Below are 20,950 nucleotides of genomic sequence, written 5' to 3'. Positions count from 1 at the left end.
ATACTCAAGTGACTGCAAGGCATACTTGTTCAACAGCCATACAGGTCACACTGAGGGTGCCCGTTTAAACAACTTTAACACTCTTACTAATATGCGCCACACTGTGAAGCAACAGCAAACAAGAATGACAAACACATTTCGGGAGAACATCTGCACTGTAACACAACATAAGCACAACAGAACAAATATCCAGAATCCCATGTATCCCAACTCTTCCGGGCTACATTATACACCCCCCCCCTCCGTGCGTTGGTTGAGGTGGGCGGGGTTTGGTGGTAGCGGGGGTGTATAATGTAGCCCGGAAGAGTTAGGGTTGCATGGGATTCTGGGTATTTGTTCTGTTGTGTTACGGTGCGGATGTTCTGTCAAGGATCGTGTGGTGACTGTCTGTGCACCAGTCTCCCCACGTTAAACTAAGTCAGGCACAGGCATCCTCCATAAAGCGATACACCCCTACCAGGAGGATCGTCATACTCGTTCGAGTGACCGCCGATGATGATGATGACATTCTTGTTTGGTGTGGGTTCACAGTGTGGCACATATTAGCAAGAGGGTTAAAGTTGTTTATATCACAATCCTCAGTGTAACCTGATCTGCTGTTGACCAAGTATGCCTTGCAGTCACTTGCGTGTGTAAACAGAGGCCGCATACTACATGTGACCAGGCCAGCACGCAGATAGCATGGTGTAAAAGCGGACGTGACGACATGTTGTAGAGCAGTGGTCCCCAACCACCGGTACCGGTCCGTGGACCGATTGGTACCGGGCCGCACAAGAAATTAACAAAATAAAATATATATATATATATATATATATATATATATATATATATTTTTTTTTTTTCTTTTTTTTCTATTAAATCAACATAAAAACACAATATATACATTATATATCAATCAAAAATTTGCATCATGGCCGTCAGTAGAAATGTCCGATAATGGCTTTTTTGCCGATATTGTCCAACTCTTAATTACCGATTCCGATATCAACCGATACCGATATATACGGTCGTGGAATTAACACATTATTATGCTTAATTTTGTTGTGATGCCCCGCTGGATGCATTAAACAATGTAACAAAGTTTTCCAAAATAAATCAACTCAAGTTATGGAAAAAAATGCCAACATGGCACTGCCATATTTATTATTGAAGTCACAAAGTGCATCATTTTTTTTTAAACATGCCTCAAAACAGCAGCTTGGCATTTGGGACATGCTCTCCCTGAGAGAGCATGAGGAGGTTGGGTTGGGGGGGGTGGGTTGAGGTGGTGGTGGTGGGGGAGTGTAGGGGGTAGCGGGGGTATATTGTAGCGTCCCGGAAGAGTTAGTGCTGCAAGGGGTTCTGGGTATTTGTTCTGTTGTGTTACGATGCAGATGTTCTCCCAAAATGTGTTTGTCATTCTTGTTTGGTGTGGGTTCACAGTGTGGCGCATATTTGTAACAGTGTTAAAGTTGTTTATACGGCCACCCTCAGTGTGACCTGTATGGCTGTTGACCAAGTACACGTTGCATTCGCTTGTGTGTGTGAAAAGCCGTAGATATTATGTGACTGGGCCGGCACGCAAAGGCAGTGCCTTTAAGGTTTATTGGCGCTCTGTACTTCTCCCTACGTCCGTGTTCCACTCCGTACAGCGGCGTTTTAAAAAGTCATACATTTTACTTTTTGAAACCGATACCGATAATTTCCAATATTACATTTTAAAGCATTTATCGGCAGTCCTATATTATCGGACATCTCTAGCCGTCGGCGAAGAAAAATCCAATAAATTGGTCACACCGTTTTATGAACCGCAGGATTCAAAGCGTAGGAAAAACGTAGCGCCTTATTATCCGTAATTTATGGTCATCATGTTTTGCCCTAAAAATCCTTCTGTGTCCAGGGGACTTATTACCTGAGTTTGTAAACAATGACAAAAGTGTAGCATCGTCCTCCAGTGATAACATACTTGTTTGTTGCCACGGAGGCGAGGATTACCATACCATACCAACGTTATTTAAAAAAGACCTTTACAAACAACTACAGTTGAAAAACAGAGGGCTGTACACCACAAAGAAAAACACGTATAGACAGACTAATTTAATTTAAAGCAGATGCAAATATATAAAAAAAGTGTTGTTTGTTTACATGCTTTTTTTTATTTCTCTTTGGTATTTGGGCTTATTGGACCCTAATTAGAATAAAAACTAAAAATCATCTTTTGATATAATGTACTTAGTCCATAAGTACACAAACGTGTACTTCATGTTTGGTGACATGCTAGTTCTTATTTTTACACTTTTTTTCCCCCAAATTCCATTGTATGTTATACTCTTCTGACACCACCAGATGGCAGTATAAGTGTCCACATAAGCGGCCATAAGACCCCCAATTCAGTAGTGTACACAATTTTGTAAATAAGAGCTAAAAGGTGATGTCCACGCATGTGGCCACTAAGCCTCTACCTCTAAGGTTAACCTCAAAAGTTAAAAACAGTTACAAAGTCTCATGCTGGGTTAAAAGCCAATGAGTAAAAAATGGGTTTTAAGAATTAGGGACTTGGAAGTGGCTTTCACTATGGAGGGGTGTTAGCCGCTAGCGAGGACACGTTCATTGGCTGCCAAATTTGACATGCATTAAAATCTCCATTGTCGTCTTTATCGCGCAACCCTGGTTTAGATCAGTCCACTCCATCCGTCCATCCATCTTCTTCCGCTTATCCGAGCAGCCTAAGCAGGGAAGCCCAGACTTCCCTCTCCCCAGCCACTTGGTCCAGCTCTTCCTGTGGAATCCCGAGGCGTTCCCAGGCCAGCCGAGAGACATAGTCTTCCCAACGTGTCCTGGGTCTTCCTTGTGGCCACCTACCGGTCGGACGTGCCCTAAACACCTCCCTAGGGAGGCGTTCGGGTGGCATCCTGACCAGACGCCCGAACCACCTCATCTGGCTCCTCTCCATGTGGAGGAGCAGCGGCTTTACTTTGAGCTCCCCCCGAATGGCAGAGCTTCTCACCCTATCTCTAAGGGAGAGACCCGCCACCCGGCGGAGGAAACTCATTTGGGCCGCTTGTACCCGTGATCTTGTCCTTTCGGTCATGACCCAAAGCTCATGACTATAGGTGAGGATGGGAACGTAGATCGACCGGTAAATTGAGAGCTTTGCCTTCCGGCTCAGCTCCTTCTTCACCACAACGGATCGATACAGCGTTCGCATTACTGAAGACGCCGCACCGATCCGCCTGTCGATCTCACGATCCACTCTTCCCTCACTCGTGAACAAGACTCCGAGGTACTTGAACTCCTCCACTTGGGGCAGGGTCTCCTCCCCATCTCCAACCCGGGCGACAACCATGGACTCGGTCTTGGAGGTGCTGATTTTCATCCCGATCCAGTGAGAGCTGAAGATCCTGGCCAGATGAAGCCATCAGGACCACATCATCTGCAAAAAGCAGAGACCTAATCCAGCATCCAGAGTCAGGTCGGGCTTATAATAATAATAATAATAATAATAACTGGGATTTATATAGCGCTTTTCTAAGTACCCAAAGTCGCTTTACATGTAAAACCCATCAATCATTCACACCTGGTGGTGGTAAGCTACTTTCATAGCCACAGCTGCCCTGGGGTAGACTGACGGAAGCGTGGCTGCAATTTGCGCCAACGGCCCCTCCGACCACCACCAACGGCAGCGATTTTTGGATGATAAGAGGCAGGGAGCGAACCTGCAACCCTCAGGTTTCTGGCACGGTTGCTCTACCCACTACGCCATGCCGCCCTTATACCGCCACGGGTAAGATGTACCCCCGTGCTACCTGCCGCATTCGGGCAGATGGGGCTCGTAAACCTGGTAAGGCAGCCCATCTAGGAGAAGGAAATCTCCAATCTCAAAACCACCGCTGCCTTGCGGTCAACCCACTCGAGGATAAGGCTAAGGGAGTAAACCCTAACAGAAAATCAGGAGCCGGAGTCCTGACGGTGGTTTGACGTTGTATCGACACTCGTCGCTCCCTTCGATCCACCAGCCATGCGGAGAGAGGGGGGGCTTGCTGCCTGGACAACAGCTTGCCCTCCATAATTCCATGCCCAGGACGTGTAGATCCACTGGAGAGGTCACTCCAGCAGATACCGGTTCTAAGCCCATCCGATTGGCGAAAGAAACGGGTGCCAGGGGCCATCTCGCAGTGAGACCCACCCCCCTTTTTGGATCTACCCCATCGTCTCCCGAGACGGAAGGATGCCGACGAATCCTGCAGCCACCAAACCGGATCCCCTCAACGCTTTGACTGTGCCTAGACATTCTGTGCATAAGAGTTATGAACAGAATCGGAGTCCAACCCTCACTGGAAACGGGTCCGACTTACTGCCGGCAATGCGGACGAAGCTCTGACACTGATCATACAGGGAGCGGACCACCACAATCAGACAGGCCGATACCCCATACTCTCTGAGCACTCCCCACAGGACTTCCCGAGGGACACGGTCGAATGCCTTCTCCAAGTCCACAAAGCACATGTAGACTGGTTGGGCAAACTCCCATGCACCCTCAAGGACCCTGCCGAGAGTATAGAGCAGGGGTGCTCATTACGTCGATCGCGAGCTACCGGTCGATCTCGGAGGGTGTGTCAGTCGATCACCAGCCAGGCATTAAAAAAATAGTCCTAAAAGTGAGTGATCATAAATCTTCATTATGACGTCACTTTCGTCACTTGATTGACATTCACGGCACCCGAGGGTCTTCTGAGATGACGCTGGCTGCTGCCAGCTCATTAAAATTACCGACTGGAAGGCGAGAAACACTTTATTTCAACAGACTCTGGCGCCGTACCTGTCGTCAAAACTCCAAAGACCGACTGCACAGTTGCGCTAACAAAATAGGAGTCTCAGAAAGCTGGCGTGCACAAGCTAGCAAGCTACGGAGTTTGCCGACAATGTATTTCTTGTAAAGTGTATACAAAGGAGTACGGAAGCTGGACAAATAAGATGCCAAAAACCAACCACTTTCACGTGGTATTGGACAGAAAGGAGGACTTTTTTTCTCCTCCATTCGAAAATGCGGACCTTATCAGCACCACTGTCTGATTCCTATCAATGCAAGTCATCAGAATCAGGTAATACACCAACTTATATTCTTGTCTTCATAAAAGAAAGGAATCTATATGTGTTAAACATGCTTGTATTATCTTTAAACACCTTTAACTTATTAACAATATTAACTATATGTGTTAAACATGCTTGTATTATCTATAAACACCTTTAACTTATTAATATTAACTATATGTGTTAGACATGCTTGTATTATCTTTAAACACCTTTAACTTATTAACAATATTAACTATATGTGTTAAACATGCTTGTATTATCTTTAAACACCTTTAACTTATTAACAATATTAACTATGTGTTAAACATGCTTGTATTATCTTTAAACACCTTTAACTTATTAACAATATTAACTATATGTATTAAACATGCTTGTATTATCATTAAACACCTTTAATTTTTTAACAATATTAACTATATGTGTTAAACATGCTTGCATTATCTTTAAACACCTTTTACTTGTTAACAATATTAACTATATGTATTAAACATGCTTGTATTATCATTAAACACCTTTAATTTTTTAACAATATTAACTATATGTGTTAAACATGCTTGTATTATCATTAAACACCTTTAACTTGTTAACAAAAACATATATTTCATAAATAAGTAAATGTAAATTATATATATGAATGACAATTAGTGATTAGTGTGAGCGTGTACTTTGAGATCATAATTGGACGTCTAACGTTTACGTGAAGTGTAACAAAGTCCTCCTGCTTTGGCTGAAATGTGACAAAAGCCTGAAGTACATCCTTACAAAGAACATTCCATTGTTTCCAATGACACCACTGCAATTATTTCTTTGTGTGTTAACCTCAGTTTCGTTTTTTTGGCCGCCCGGAATAAAAGGACTACTTAGCACGCTACGCTGGAACCTACGCTTTTGTTCAAGTCGACGCCGCGTTCTTGAGGGATTCAATTCCACCTGCTCTGATTATTACTTTCTGGCGCCGTTGCAATGAGGAATGTTCGTGGAGTTTGAAATAAAAAACAATTTGTGCGATTAAATCGACAGGAAAAAAGCAGAAAGTGGGACAAAAAGAACAAAAAGTGACCCATAGTGTGATAGTCAGCACATTTGTCTCATCATTGCTGTCCTTGAGCCATTATTAGGGCCCGCACGGCCCATTGCAAAAGGACTCCCACAGGGAGTCCTTATGCAATGGGACATAAGGACCTATTGAATTTCTAAGGTTTTATTAGGGCCCGCACGGCCCATTGCAAAAGGACTCCCACAGGGAGTCCTTATGCAATGGGACATAATTAGGGCCCGCACGGCCCATTGCAAAAGGACTCCCACAGGGAGTCCTTATGCAATGGGACATAAGGACCTATTGAATTTCTAAGGTTTTATTATTATTTTTCTTCCGCCGCCACAACAAACTGTAATTTGACCCACTTAACATGCTTCAAAACTCACCATATTTGACCCACACATCAGGACCTGCGAAAATTTCCTTTTTTTAAAAAAACCGAACCCCAAAACTCAAAATTGCGCTCTAGCGCCCCCTAGGAAAAAAAAAAAACTAGACTGCCTGTAACTCCCACTAGGAAGGTCGGAAAAACATGAAACAAAATCCTCTATGTAGGTCTGACTCTGACCTAACTTTCATAATGGTACATTCTCGGGCTAAAATCAACAGGAAGTTGGCAATTCCCCCTTCAAGACAAAAAAGTACTAAAAACAGTCAGTTTTGCTTCTTTGAGCTGCAATTTGACCCCCTTAACACGCTTCAAAACTCACCGAACTGAACGCACACATTAGGACTGGCAAAAATTGCGATCTAATAAAGAAACCGAACCCCAAATCAAAAAATTGCCCTCTACAGCAATTTTTGAATAAAACTGATAAAAAACTGCTCCTCGGAAGAAAAAATAGACAAAACTGCCTGTAAATCCCACTGGGAAGGTCGGAGAGACATGAAACAAAAACCTCTATGTAGGTCTCACTTAGACCTACATTTCATAAATTGACAACCCCCAGCAAAAATGAACAGGAAGTTTGCTATTCCCCCTTCAAAACAACATTTTTGTAAATACCGGTCACCTTCCTTCAAAATCTATCTCCTCTGAGCGCGTTTGTCGTTTCGCCTTCAAAATAACACAGGTGAGAGATAAAACCCTTGTGATTAAAAGTATAGATGGGATTTTTAATACCTGCTCCGGTTTTGATTTTATGACCCTTCAAAGACCCGCTGCACTGATGCTCCTGCGGTGCTGTTTTTCTAAGATGGCTGCTCAAAAGCAGGAAGCACTAACGTGCCCACACAATGCAGACAAGGTAGGTACACTAGACAAAAGTCTTGGGACACTTCAGACTAAAAGTAGACAAAAGTATTGGGACACTTAGGACTAGCACCTGCCAAATACGCGGGCCCGACCAACGCTGCTTGCAGCTTTAATTCTTATTATTGTGGGAATGCTCTAAAACAGTGTTTTTCAACCTTTTTTGAGACAAGGCACATTTTTTGCGTTGAAAAAATGCGTAGGCATAAATTATTAAAAAACGAACCTCAGTTGACAGTAAAAAGTCGTCGTCGCAATTGTCGGATATGACTTTAAAGCATAACCAAGCATGCATCAATATAGCTTTTGTCTCAAAGTAGGTGTACTGTCACCACCTGTCACATCACACCCTCACTTATTTGGAGTTTTTTTTGCTGTTTTCCTGTGTAGTGTTTTAGTTCTTGTCTTGCGCTCCTATTTTGGTGGCTTTTTCTCTTTTTGTTGGTATTTTCCTGTAGCAGTTTCATGTCCTTTGAGCGATATTTCCCGCGTCTACTTTGTTTTTATCCTTCTTCGTGGGGACATTGTTGATTGTCATGTCATGTTCGGATGGACATTGTGGACGCCGTCTTTGCGCCACAGTAAGTCTTTGCTGTCGTCCAGCATTCTGTTTTTGTTTACTTTGTAGCCAGTTCAGTTTTAATTTCGTTCTGCATAGCCTTCCCTAAGCTTCAATGCCTTTTCTTAGGGGCACTCACCTTTTGTTTATATTATTATTTTTGGTTTAAGCATTAAAGGCCTACTGAAAGCCACTACTAGCGACCACGCAGTCTGATAGTTTATATATCAATGATGAAATCTTAACATTGCAACACATGCCAATACGGCCGGGTTAGCTTACTAAAGTGCAATTTTAAATTTGGCGCGAAATATCCTGCTGAAAACGTCTCGGTATGATGACGTCAGCGCGTGACGTCACAGATTGTAGAGGACATTTTGGGACAGCATGGTGGCCAGCTATTAAGTCTTCTGTTTTCATCGCAAAATTCCACAGTATTCTGGACATCTGTGTTGGTGAATCTTTTGCAATTTGTTCAATGAACAATGGAGACAGCAAAGAAGAAAGCTGTAGGTGGGAAGCGGTGTATTGCGGGCGACTTCAGCAACACAAACACGGCCGGTGTTTCATTGTTTACATTCCCGGAAGATGACAGTCAAGCTTTACCATTGGCCTGTGGAGAACTGGGACAACAGAGACTCTTACCAGGAGGACTTTGAGTTGGATGCGCAGACGCGGTACCGTGAGTACGCATGCAGCTGCGGCTTCCAAACATTTGATCGCTTGCCCGTACGTGCGTGCCGCTATGTGCATGTCACGTACGTAACTTTGGGGAAATATATGTGCTGTATGAACTTTGGGGAGGTGAACGGTACTTTGGGCTGTGGGTTTGAGTGTGTTGTGCAGGTGTTTGAGTTGTATTGGCGGGTTATATGGATGGGAGGGGGGAGGTGTTTGTTATGCGGGATTAATTTGTGGCATATTAAATATAAGCCTGGTTGTGTTGTGGCTAATAGAGTATATATATGTCTTGTGTTTATTTACTGTTTTAGTCATTCCCAGCTGAATATCAGGTCCCACACAGCATCTTCCCTATCTGAATCGCTCCCACTGCCCTCTAGTCCTTCACTCTCACTTTCCTCATCCACCAATCTTCCATCCTCGCTCAAATTAATGGGGAAATCGTCGCTTTCTCGGTCCGAATCGCTCTCGCTGCTGGTGGCCATGATTGTAAACATGTTAACCGGAGAAGCTCCACAACCTGTGACGTCACGCTACTCGTCTGCTACTTCCGGTACAGGCAAGCCTTTTTTATCAGCGACCAAAAGTTGCCAACTTTATCGTCGATGTTCTCTACTAAATCCTTTCAGCAAAAATATGGCAATATTGCGAAATGATCAAGTATGACACATAGAATGGACCTGCTATCCCCGTTTAAATAAGAAAATCGCATTTCAGTAGGCCTTTAAACACCTTTTTACCTGCACGCTGCCTCCCGCTGTTTCCGACATCTACAAAGCAATTAGCTACCTGCCGCCACCTACTGATATGGAAGAGTATTACACGGTTACTCTGCCGAGCTCTAGACAACACCGACACTCAACAACAACACATCATTTGCAGACTATAATCACTGGTTTGCAAAAAATATATTTGACCCAAAATAGGTGAAATGAGATCATCTCCCACGGCACACCAGACTGTATCTCATGGCACACTAGTGTGCCGCGACACAGTGGTTGAAAAACACTGCTCTAAAACATTCACACATATGGTTTTCTACACCAAAATTAGTCTATTTATTCAACTTCTTCTTCTTCTCCAGATTTTGGCCCGCTCTACCTTCCACATTTTTCACCCGATTCAAACCATTCCAACTTCAAACTGTTCAGCCTATTCGGGAATCGTGAGCATTCCCTTGAAAAATTCAAAAAATTCCTAGATTTACCAGAATTCCAGGTTTTCCGGGATATTTTTCCCATTAAAAAATAAAGCCATTTTTCACACTTCCGCTATATCCAAATTTTTCAACCGATTCAAACCATTCCACCTTCAACACATTCCACCATCCTGGAAATTCACACTACCCTTTTTCCAAGTTCAAAAAAATTCCAGGATTTTCCAGAATTCCTGGTTTTCCAAAGCCCTAATTCCACCCTTTTTTCTGTCGACTACCCTTTCCACATTTTTCAACCCACTTAAACCGGTCCACCGTCAAAACATTCCTCTTAATTAGGACAAAAAAAACCAAAGTTGTTTTTTGAACTGGAAAAATTCCCGGTTTTCCCCAAATTCCAGGAATTACATAATACCATTTCTCAATTCAACATGTTACTACTTCAACATTTCTCGACCGATTGGAAATTTTCAACACCAACCATTCCAACTCATTCAAGTTTTTTACCAATTTAAAAAAAATTCCCGCTATTACCGAAATTCACAAATGTTTGGGAAATTTCCTTTTAATCCATTGGGACATTCTTCAAAGTTCCACATTTCCCACATTTTTCATCCGATTCAAATCGTTCTAACTCCAAAATATTCAGCCTGTTCAAAATTGTGTCCTCTCCTTCAACAATTTAAAAAAAAATTCCGGATTTCCAAGAATTCCCTGTTTTCAGGGACATTTTCCCCATTCAAAATGAATTGTCCAATTTTTTAAACTTCCACAATTCCCACATTTTTCAACCTATTGAAACCATTCCGTAAAACCAATTCTCAATTCAACATGTTACTACTTCAACATTTCTCGACCGATTTACCAATTTCAAAAAAATTCCCGCTTTTACCGAAATTCCCACATTTTGGGGAAATTTCCATTTAAACCAATGGGACATTCTTCGAAGTTCCACATTTCCCACATTTTTTATCCGATTCAAACCGTTCCAACTCCAACATATTCAGTCTGTTCAAAATTGTGTGCTCTCCTTCAACAATAAAAAAAAAAATCCCGGATTTCCAAGAATTCCAGTTTTCAGGGACATTTTCCCCATTCAAAATGAATTGTCCATTTTTTTAACATCCACAATTCCCACATTTTTCAACCTATTGAAACCATTCTACCTTCAACACATTCCACCATCCTGGAAATTCAAACTACCCATTTTTCAAATTCAAAAAAATTCTAGGATTTTCCAGAATTCTTGGTTTTCCAAAGCCCTAATTCCACCCTTTTTTCTGTCGACTACCCCTTCCACATTTTTCAACCCACTTAAACCGTTCCACCGTCAAAACATTCCTCTTAATTAGGACATAAAACATAGCTGTTTTTTTAACTGGAAATATTCCCGGTTTTCCCCAAATTCCAGGAATTCCGTAATACAATTTCTCAATTCAACATGTTACTACTTCAACGTTTCTCGACCGATTAGAAACATTTCAACACCAACCATTTAGAACATTCAAGTTGTTTTTTTTTACAAATTTCAAAAAAAATTCCGCTTTTCCCGAAATTCCCACATTTTGGGGAAATTTCCATTTAAACCAATGGGACATTCTTCAAAGTTCCACATTTCCCACATTTTTTATCCGATTCAAACCGTTCCAACTCCAACATATTCAGTCTGTTCAAAATTGTGTGATCTCCTTCAACAATAAAAAAAAAAATCCCGGATTTCCAAGAATTCCAGTTTTCAGGGACATTTTCCCCATTCAAAATGAATTGTCCATTTTTTTAACATCCACAATTCCCACATTTTTCAACCTATTGAAACCATTCTACCTTCAACACATTCCACCATCCTGGAAATTCAAACTACCCATTTTTCAAATTCAAAAAAATTCTAGGATTTTCCAGAATTCTTGGTTTTCCAAAGCCCTAATTCCACCCTTTTTTCTGTCGACTACCCCTTCCACATTTTTCAACCCACTTAAACCGTTCCACCGTCAAAACATTCCTCTTAATTAGGACATAAAACATAGCTGTTTTTTTAACTGGAAATATTCCCGGTTTTCCCCAAATTCCAGGAATTCCGTAATACAATTTCTCAATTCAACATGTTACTACTTCAACGTTTCTCGACCGATTAGAAACATTTCAACACCAACCATTTAGAACATTCAAGTTGTTTTTTTTACAAATTTCAAAAAAAATTCCGCTTTTCCCGAACTTCCCAAATTTTGGGGACATTTCCATTTAAACCAATGGGACATTCTTCAAAGTTCCACATTTCCCACATTTTTTATCCGATTCAACCCGTTCCAACTCCAACATATTCAGCCTGTTCAAAATTGTGTGATCTCCTTCAACAATTAAAAAAAAAAACCCGGATTTCCAAGAATTCCCAGTTTTCAGGGACATTTTCCCCATTCAAAATGAATTGTCCATTTTTTAAACTTCCACAATTCCCACATTTTTCAACCTATTGAAACATTCCACCTTCAACACATTCCATCATCCTGGAAATTCAAACTACCCCTTTTCCAAGTTCAAAAAAATTCCAGGATTTTCCAGAATTTCTGGTTTTCCAAAGCCCTAATCCCACCCTTTTTTCTGTCGACTACCCCTTCCACATTTGTCAACCCACTTAAACCATTCCACTGTCAAAACATTCCTCTTAATTAGGACAAAAAACTAAGTTGTTTTTTGAATTGGAAAAATTCCCGGTTTTCCCCAAATTCCAGGAATTCCATAATACCATTTCTCAATTCAACATGTTACTACTTCAACATTTCTCGACCGATTAGAAAAAATTCAACACCAACCATTTAGAACATTCAAGTTTTTTTTTTACAAATTTCAAAAAAATTCCCGCTTTTCCCCAAATTTACATTAAAACCAATGGGACATTCTTCAAAGTTCCACATTTCCCACATTTTTCATCCGATTCAAACCGTTTTAACTCCAAAATATTCAGCCTGTTCAAAATTGTGTGCTCTCCTTCAACAATAAAAAAAATCCCGGATTTCCAAGAATTCCCAGTTTTTAGGGACATTTTCCCCCATTCAAAATGTTATACGTCCACAATTCCCACATTTGTCAACCTATTGAAACCATTCCACCTTCAACATATTCCACTCATCCTGGACATTCAAACGAACACTTTCCCAAGTTCCAAACCAAATTGCGGTTTTCCTGGAAATTTAAACTCTTCAACATTCAAACCTATCCAACGTTGAACTATTCTTACATTCATTCTGTCAGCATTTCAGTTCAACTTCAGCATTGGAGCATTCACACGCAATTCCTTCAGGACTTTCCTCATTCAGTTATTATTATTATTATTATTATTGTTATTATTATTATTATTATTATTATTATTATTATTATACACAGATGTTGCACCCTCACAATTAGCTCAATTATTTGTTTGTAATCAAATGTTTACACCAAATGATAAAAAAAAGCTGGTTAGAAGAAGCTTCATGCTGCTTTTTTGTTTTCATTTGGCTGCAAAGCGACAGATTGCAGTTTCACAAAAAATCTATTTTAATGCAAAAGTCCAATCCACCTTATTTATACAGCACAATTTAAAAGTTTCACAAAGTCAAAATGCACATTTAAAAAAGCGGGATGGAAACGATGGGGTCAAACTCAAGGCCCAGGGAGCCAGATCTGGTACTTTATATTTATATCTCCATTTTTATAAAAATAAAAAATAAAAAAAAAATACATGTACTGCATACTTTGATATTATTTAATAATGCAACAAATTGTGTATTCATACATTCCAATCTATTTGTTTTGTTAGAATGAAAATAAAAACTTTAAATATCTGCTTGACGTAGGATTTCTACTTAAGTTCTCCATCAAATTGTACACTTTAAAAATGACATTTTACTGTAAAAACTGTTTTTTACTGTTAAAAAAAAACTAACAATGATACCACTTTTTTCCATTTACAGTACAGAAAAAAAGTACAGATTTTTTTCACACTATATGTTAAAAAAAATGTATATATATAGTATACGGTAGGGTTGTACGGTATACCGGTACTAGTATAATATCGCGGTACTAATGAATCAAAAACGGTACTATACTCTGTTTGAAAAGTACTGGTTCTGCACTGACATTGCTCATTTTACGAGCAGAGGAGCATGTTCGGCAGCGCACAATCACTGAGTACTTTACAAGCAGACACAGAATAGGGAGAACGGACGCATTTTGGCCTAAAAACTGACGATAAAGGTGAAGCTAGTAGCTAACGTCCATCCGCAGTCGGCAGTGTTTTAGCTACTTCTAAATCACTAATCCTCGCCTCCATGGCGGCAAATAAAGTAAGTTTTGTGCAAGTAGCATTATCACTGGAGGACAAGGACTAGCTAAACATGCTTCACTACACACCGTAGCTCACCGGCGTCACAATGTAAACAAACGCCATGGGTGGATCTACACGTGACATCCACTGTAATGATACCAAGTACAGGCGCGTATCTAGTCGATACTACTATGATTACATTGATATTTTTTATGGTCACACAATCTATTTTCCTTTAAAAAAAAATCATATTATGTTTATGAACTCAGGAAATACGTCCCTGGACACATGAGGACTTTGAATATGACCAATGTATGATCCTGTAACTACTTGGTATCGAATCGATACCTAAATTTGTGGTATCATCCAAAACTAATGTAAAGTATCAAAGAAGAGAAGAATAAGTGATTATTACATTTTAACAGAAGTGTAGATAGAACATGTTAAAAGAGAAAGTAAGCAGATATTAACAGTAAATGAACAAGTAAATTAATAACTCATTTTTACAGTTTGTCTTTAATAATGTTGACAAAATAATAGGTGTATAAATGACACAATCTGTTACTGCATACGTCAGCAGACTAATTAGGAGCCTTTGTTTGCTTACTTACTACTAAAAGACAAGTTGTCAAGTATGTTCACTATTTTATTTAAGGACAAACTTGCAATAAGTAACATATGTTTAATGTACCCTAAGATTTTTTTGTTAAAATAAAGCTAATATTGCCATTTTTTTGTGATCCCCCTTATCTAGAAAAGTACCGAAAAGTATCAAAATAATTTTGGTACCAGTACTAAAATATTGGTATATAATTTATACGGTAATAACAGCATTACAGTGTTTTCCACAGAATGGCAATCTATTTGTGGTGGTATGGTACATGGCCATATCATTTTCATAATTGCATTCTTTTTTTAAAGGCAAAACAATATTCACATGTATTTAAAAGAAAATATCATTTTTTTTGTTGCTTTATATTGTCAATTTGTGCTGTAACACTTTGTACATGCCTTGATTTAGAGCTGGTCGAAGTAGCTGGGGAGAAGGAGGTCTGGGTTTCACGTTGCCGCCATTCAAATCCAGAATATTGTCCTGCCTTTATTTGGCGTGGACGCGCACAAACTCCTGTTATAGATTATTGATTCTTTGTAATTGTCACTAAGATCTGGGCAAAGGTCACATTTGCTGCAAAACGGTTAAGTCGGGCGATACGGCAGAAAAGTGTATCACGGTATCAGTGTTTTGTATCAGAAGATGTCAGGTTGAAACACTGATGACATCTATTAAACAAGACAAGAAGCAAGGAATTAAACAGAGACAGAATTAAATTTGGCTCAGTGAGGAGAAACGCGTAGACCTGTACCCTTGCACAGTGTCCCACCACGCTCCGACGAAAGATTGTACGCCTCCTCTTTTATTTGGACTTTCCCTGATTACATGGCAACAGCTGTTTCTAAGGGAGGGGGGTCGTAAACAGCCGCTGCCTTTGGTCACAAAACCGTTCAAAGAAAAGGTGCCTGGAGGGGGGTCAGGTCCTGCTTCCTCTCCGCTTTGTAGATCTCGGGTCGAGACAAAATATTCCAGTGGATTACAATACATCAAAGAAACTGACACCTTCATGTCGCTTCCCATCCTACAGAGTTTTACAAGCCTTTTGATTGGTAAGATCAAAGACAGCTGTTGTCCTCTCGCCGGGAACTCATTGCAACACAAAGTTTTGTGATAACTTAGATACAATTATTCTGACAGTACGTATCGATAATTTCTTTTTAATTTAATTTAATTTATTCTTTTTAATTAATCGATCCAACAAAACAATACACAACAATACCATAATAATGCAATTCTTATTCCAAAACCAAACCCGACCCAGCAACATTCAGAATAGCAATTAACAGAGTATAATTATAATTATTGATATTTTTTTATGACCTACTGGAAAATATATTTTATTTGAAATGTAACTTCCTGTGATTATAATCAAGGCAGACAGGAAATGTCAACACAAGCGTGGAAAACACTCAAACAATGTCAACAAAATAGTCAAATCACATTGAACATTTAATAATAAGCTCCTAAAATGAAGGAATATGTAATAAATGCACCAGGCCGTGCTAGGGGCTAGGAATTTCCAAAATGGGGCCCCAGGGACCCCATCAAGTCATAAAAATGGGGTCCCACAGTACATTTTTGGGGTCCCACTTTTTTGAAAACAAATGATCAATGTATGCATTATCCTGTTATATCTTACATTCTATATTGTGTTTTGGAAAAAGGTTGTCATAAACGTTGCTTAATTCATTAAAAAAAAAAATACAAAAGAAAACAAATTTTTATAAACAATCATTCACTTTCTTCTTTCTGTCAGGTTCAAACACTGATGACATCTATTAAACAAGACAGGAAGCAAGGAATTAAACAGACAGAATTACATTTGGCTCAATTGAGGAGAGACATCTGGGCTGCACTCTTGTACAGTCTCACCACGCTCTGGCGAAAGATTGTACGCCTCCTCTTTTATTTGGACTTTCCCTAATTACATGGCAACAGCTGTTTCTAAGGGACGGGGGTCGTAAACAGCCATCGCCTTTGATTACAAAGAGTTCAGAGAAAAGGTCGGTTCAAAGAAAAGGTCGTAAAACAGTTCAAAGTAGTAATTCTCGGGTCTAAACAAAATCTTACTGTGGATTACAATACATCAAAGAAACAGAACACCTTCATGTTGTTCCCATCCTACACAGTAGAGTTTTACAAGCCTTCTTCTTGGTAGGTTCAAAGGACAGCTTTTGTTCTCTCGCCAGGAACTCATTGAAACACAAAGTTTTGTGATAACTTACAAACCCCGTTTCCATATGAGTTGGGAAATTGTGTTAGATGTAAATATAAACGGAATACAATGATTTGCAAATCCTTTTCAACCCATATTCAATTGAATATGCTACAAAGACAACATATTTGATGTTCAAACTCATAAACTTTATTATTTAAATAATCATTAACTTAGAATCTCATGGCTGCAACACGTGCCAAAGTAGTTGGGAAAGGGCATGTTCACCACTGTGTTACATGGCCTTTCCTTTTAACAACACTCAGTAAACTGAGGAGACACATTTTTGAAGCTTCTCAGGTGGAATTCTTTCCCATTCTTGCTTGATGTACAGCTTAAGTTGTTCAACAGTCCGGGGGTCTCCGTTGTGCTATTTTAGGCTTCACATTTTCAATGGGAGACAGGTCTGGACTACAGGCAGGCCAGTCTAGTACCCGCACTCTTTTACTATGAAGCCACGTTGATGTAACACGTGGCTTGGCATTGTCTTGCTGAAATAAGCAGGGGCGTCCATGGTAACGTTGCTTGGATGGCAACATATGTTGCCCCAAAACCTGTATGTACCTTTCAGCATTAATGGCACCTTCACAGATGTGTAAGTTACCCATGTCTTGGCCACTAATACACCCCCATACCATCACACATGCTGCCTTTTACACTTTGCGCCTATAACAATCCGGATGGTTCTTTTCCTCTTTGGTCCGGAGGACACGACGTCCACAGTTTCCAAAAACAATTTGAAATGTGGACTCGTCAGACCACAGAACACTTTTCCACTTTGTATCAGTCCATCTTAGTGAACTCAGGCCCAGCGAAGCCGACGGCGTTTCTGGGTGTTGTTGATAAACGGTTTTCGCCTTGCATAGGAGAGTTTTAACTTGCACTTACAAATGTAGCGACCAACTGTAGTTACTGACAGTGGGTTTCTGAAGTGTTCCGGAGCCCATGTGGTGATATCCTTTACACACTGATGTCGCCTGTTGATGCAGTACAGCCTGAGGGATGGAAGGTCACGGGCTTAGCTGCTTACGTGCAGTGATTTCTCCAGATTCTCTGAACTCTTTGACGATATTACGGACCGTAGATGGTGAAATCCCTAAATTCCTTGCAATAGCTGGTTGAGAAAGGCTTTTCTTAAACTGTTCAACAATTTGCTCACGCATTTGTTGACAAAGTGGTGACCCTCGCCCCATCCTTGTTTGTGAATGACTGAGCATTTCATGGAATCTCCTTTTATACCCAATCATGGCACCCACCTGTTCCCAATTTGCCTGTTCACCTGTGGGATGTTCCAAATAAGTGTTTGATGAACATTCCTCAACTTTATCAGTATTTATTGCCACCTTTCCCAAATTCTAAAGTTAATGATTATTTGCAAAAAAAAAATGTTTATGAGTTTGAACATCAAATATGTTGTCTTTGTAGCATATTCAACTGAATATGGGTTGAAAAGGATTTGCAAATCATTGTATTCCGCCTTCAACTCCCTACAGAAGCATCTACTGATCCGGAAACTACACCAGCTCAACATCCCCCCTCAGCTGATCCACCTCACCCACAACTTCCTCACTGACCGATTGCAAGCAGTAAGGGTGGGCTCAAACACATCCCCGATGCTTACCATCAACACCGGGGTCCCACAGGGATGTGTGTTGAGCCCTTTCCTGTACACACTCTACACCAATGACTGCCGTAGCATCTCACCCACCACAACATACTTAAAATACTCAGATGACACAGCCATTCTCGCACTCCTCTCCAACAGTCAATCCATCCTGGACTATCATAACACAGTCAAACATTTCACAGAGTCATGCACAGCCAGTTATCTGGAAATCAATGTCAATAAAACAAAATAAATATGGTTCAACCCCCCCCTCACCTCAGAACCCCATCATCATAAACACACAAACAGTTAAAACAGTTGACACTTTTAAATACCTGGGCCTAAACTTGGACAATAAACTCACCTTTGATCAACACACCACGGACATTCAAAAAAGAAGTCAACAAAGACTGTCAGCCATCCGGAAACTTAAAGGATTATACGTTGCACCTCATCTCCTGTTATTACTTTACCAAAGCATTGTTCAACCCATCCTTCTGTACTGTTCCACATGTTTTTTCACCATGCTTTCTGTAACCAACCGGACCAAACTCACACGCATTACAAACATAGCAGCTAAAATCATCGGCCTACCCACACCCAACATTAGCTTTCAGCTAACTTCCTGAGCCTAAATGAAGACAAAACAGAAGTTATGTTGTTCGGTCCAAGTCGCTCTCCCTCCCCCAACGTTGACCTCGGCACTCTGACCCCGTATCTCAGCGACTCTGTCACAAACCTGGGGGTAAAGTTTGACTCAGATTTTAAATTCGAAAAACAAATCAGCAGCGTCGTTCAAAAAAGCTTTTATCAATTACGGCAAATAGCGAAAGTGAAACCGCTTCTATCAAGACATGATCTTGAGAAATTAATCCACGCTTTTATCTCGACTCGTCTTGATTACTGTAATGCCCTGTATGTTGGCATTAGCCAGGCCTCCCTCGCCCGCCTGCAGCTCGTGCAGAACTCTGCTGCTCGTCTGCTAACACAGACCCGCAGACGTGAGCACATCACCCCTATTTTAGCGTCCCTTCACTGGCTCCCTGTGCGTTACCGAATACATTTTAAACTCCTTTTATTTGTTTTTAAATGTCTAAACAACCTCGCGCCAACCTATCTCTCCGACCTCCTTCAGCCTTACTGCCCCACCCGATCCTTAAGATCAGCCGATCAGCTGCTGTTGACGGTCCCTGACACAAGGCTGAAGCTTAGAGGTGACAGAGCTTTCGCCGTTGCTGCTCCCAAGCTCTGGAACGACCTACCCCTGAGTGTTAGACAAGCCTCCTCTCTTCCTGTTTTTAAATCTCTCTTAAAAACATACTTTTATTCCATGGCTTTTAACACTGAGTGATATCCATCCTGCAATGGCGCCCCATAATACACCTGCTGTGATCCTGTTTTTATGTTTTTATTAATTCTATTTTAATTATTTATTTTTTATCATGTTCTGTTTGTGTTGTGTTGTGTTTGCTCGGTACTCGTTTTATCTTTTAACCTGCTCATTGTACAGCACTTTGGCTACCCCTGTGGTAAATTTTAAATGTGCTTTATAAATAAAGTTGATTTGATTTGATTTGATTTCAGACATAAACCACAGGTCCATCACCCGACTGGCAAAAACAATAGTCCAGGATATCACTCACCCACTACACCAATACATCATCCCACTACCATCAGGGCGCAGGTACAGAACAATCAAATTCCGGAGGGTCCGCCTCAGGAAAAGCCTGATCCCTGCAGCTATAGCCGCCCTTAACAGCAGGCCCGGCCGACCTGTCTGACAAGCCTGTAAATGTGTGTTAGTCATGTATGATGTCTTTTTGTTATTTTTTGTGTGTGATGTGTAATGTCTAGTGTTTAAATGTACGGCAGTGACAATGAATTTCCCCAAGGGGACCAATAAATCTAATCTAATCTAATCTAACACAATTTCCCAACTCATATGGAAACGGGGTTTGTAGATACAATTATTCTGACAGTGACTTTTCAATTTCTTCATTTGGACTTTCTCTTCTCACTCCATGCAAAGAATCAGGCAAACTTGGTACTGTTGTCGTGGCGATTGTTGCCGTCCTGCAGGGAAGTAGCGACACACAGCTTTGGTCTTTGCAGGAGTACCAGATCGACATCATCTTCGCGCAGACGTGGACGGACAGCCGCCTGCGCTACAACAGCACCGTGAAGATATTGACGCTCAACAGCAACATGGTGGGCCTGATCTGGCTGCCCGACACCATCTTCAGAAACTCCAAGGACGCGGACGCCCACTGGATCACCGTGCCCAACCAGCTGCTCAGGATATGGAACGACGGCAAGATCCTCTACACTTTAAGGTACGACACGTCCGCTGACATCAACCTTGCCCTCATGTGCAGTGTGAGTCAACAAGGCACTATGGAACTAATCAATACATCCATCTTGGAATAAGGCAGTAACATAACATGTGGGCACAAAAT

General features: G+C 40.8%; 1 protein-coding gene across 6 annotated transcripts in view; it reads left to right on the top strand.

Moving 5' to 3' along the window:
• The window catches only part of gabrg3 (gamma-aminobutyric acid type A receptor subunit gamma3), a 143,799-nt gene that overhangs the window by 90,220 nt on the left and 32,629 nt on the right, over nt 1–20,950 (top strand). For 5 of the 6 annotated variants that reach the window (XM_061977569.1, XM_061977572.1, XM_061977568.1 and 2 more), the window contains one exon: nt 20,607–20,827. In XM_061977569.1, coding sequence (XP_061833553.1) covers nt 20,607–20,827 — 221 coding nt within the window. Of the gene's footprint in view, nt 1–20,078; nt 20,179–20,606; nt 20,828–20,950 lie in introns of all 6 variants that reach the window. The other variant, XM_061977573.1, reaches the window with a different exon arrangement.

Source organism: Nerophis lumbriciformis, linkage group LG18 (assembly GCF_033978685.3).
Source record: "Nerophis lumbriciformis linkage group LG18, RoL_Nlum_v2.1, whole genome shotgun sequence".
Classification (NCBI taxonomy): domain Eukaryota; kingdom Metazoa; phylum Chordata; class Actinopteri; order Syngnathiformes; family Syngnathidae; genus Nerophis; species Nerophis lumbriciformis.
Note: the sequence above shows the minus strand (reverse complement) of the source record. Positions and strands in the feature narration are given on the sequence as shown.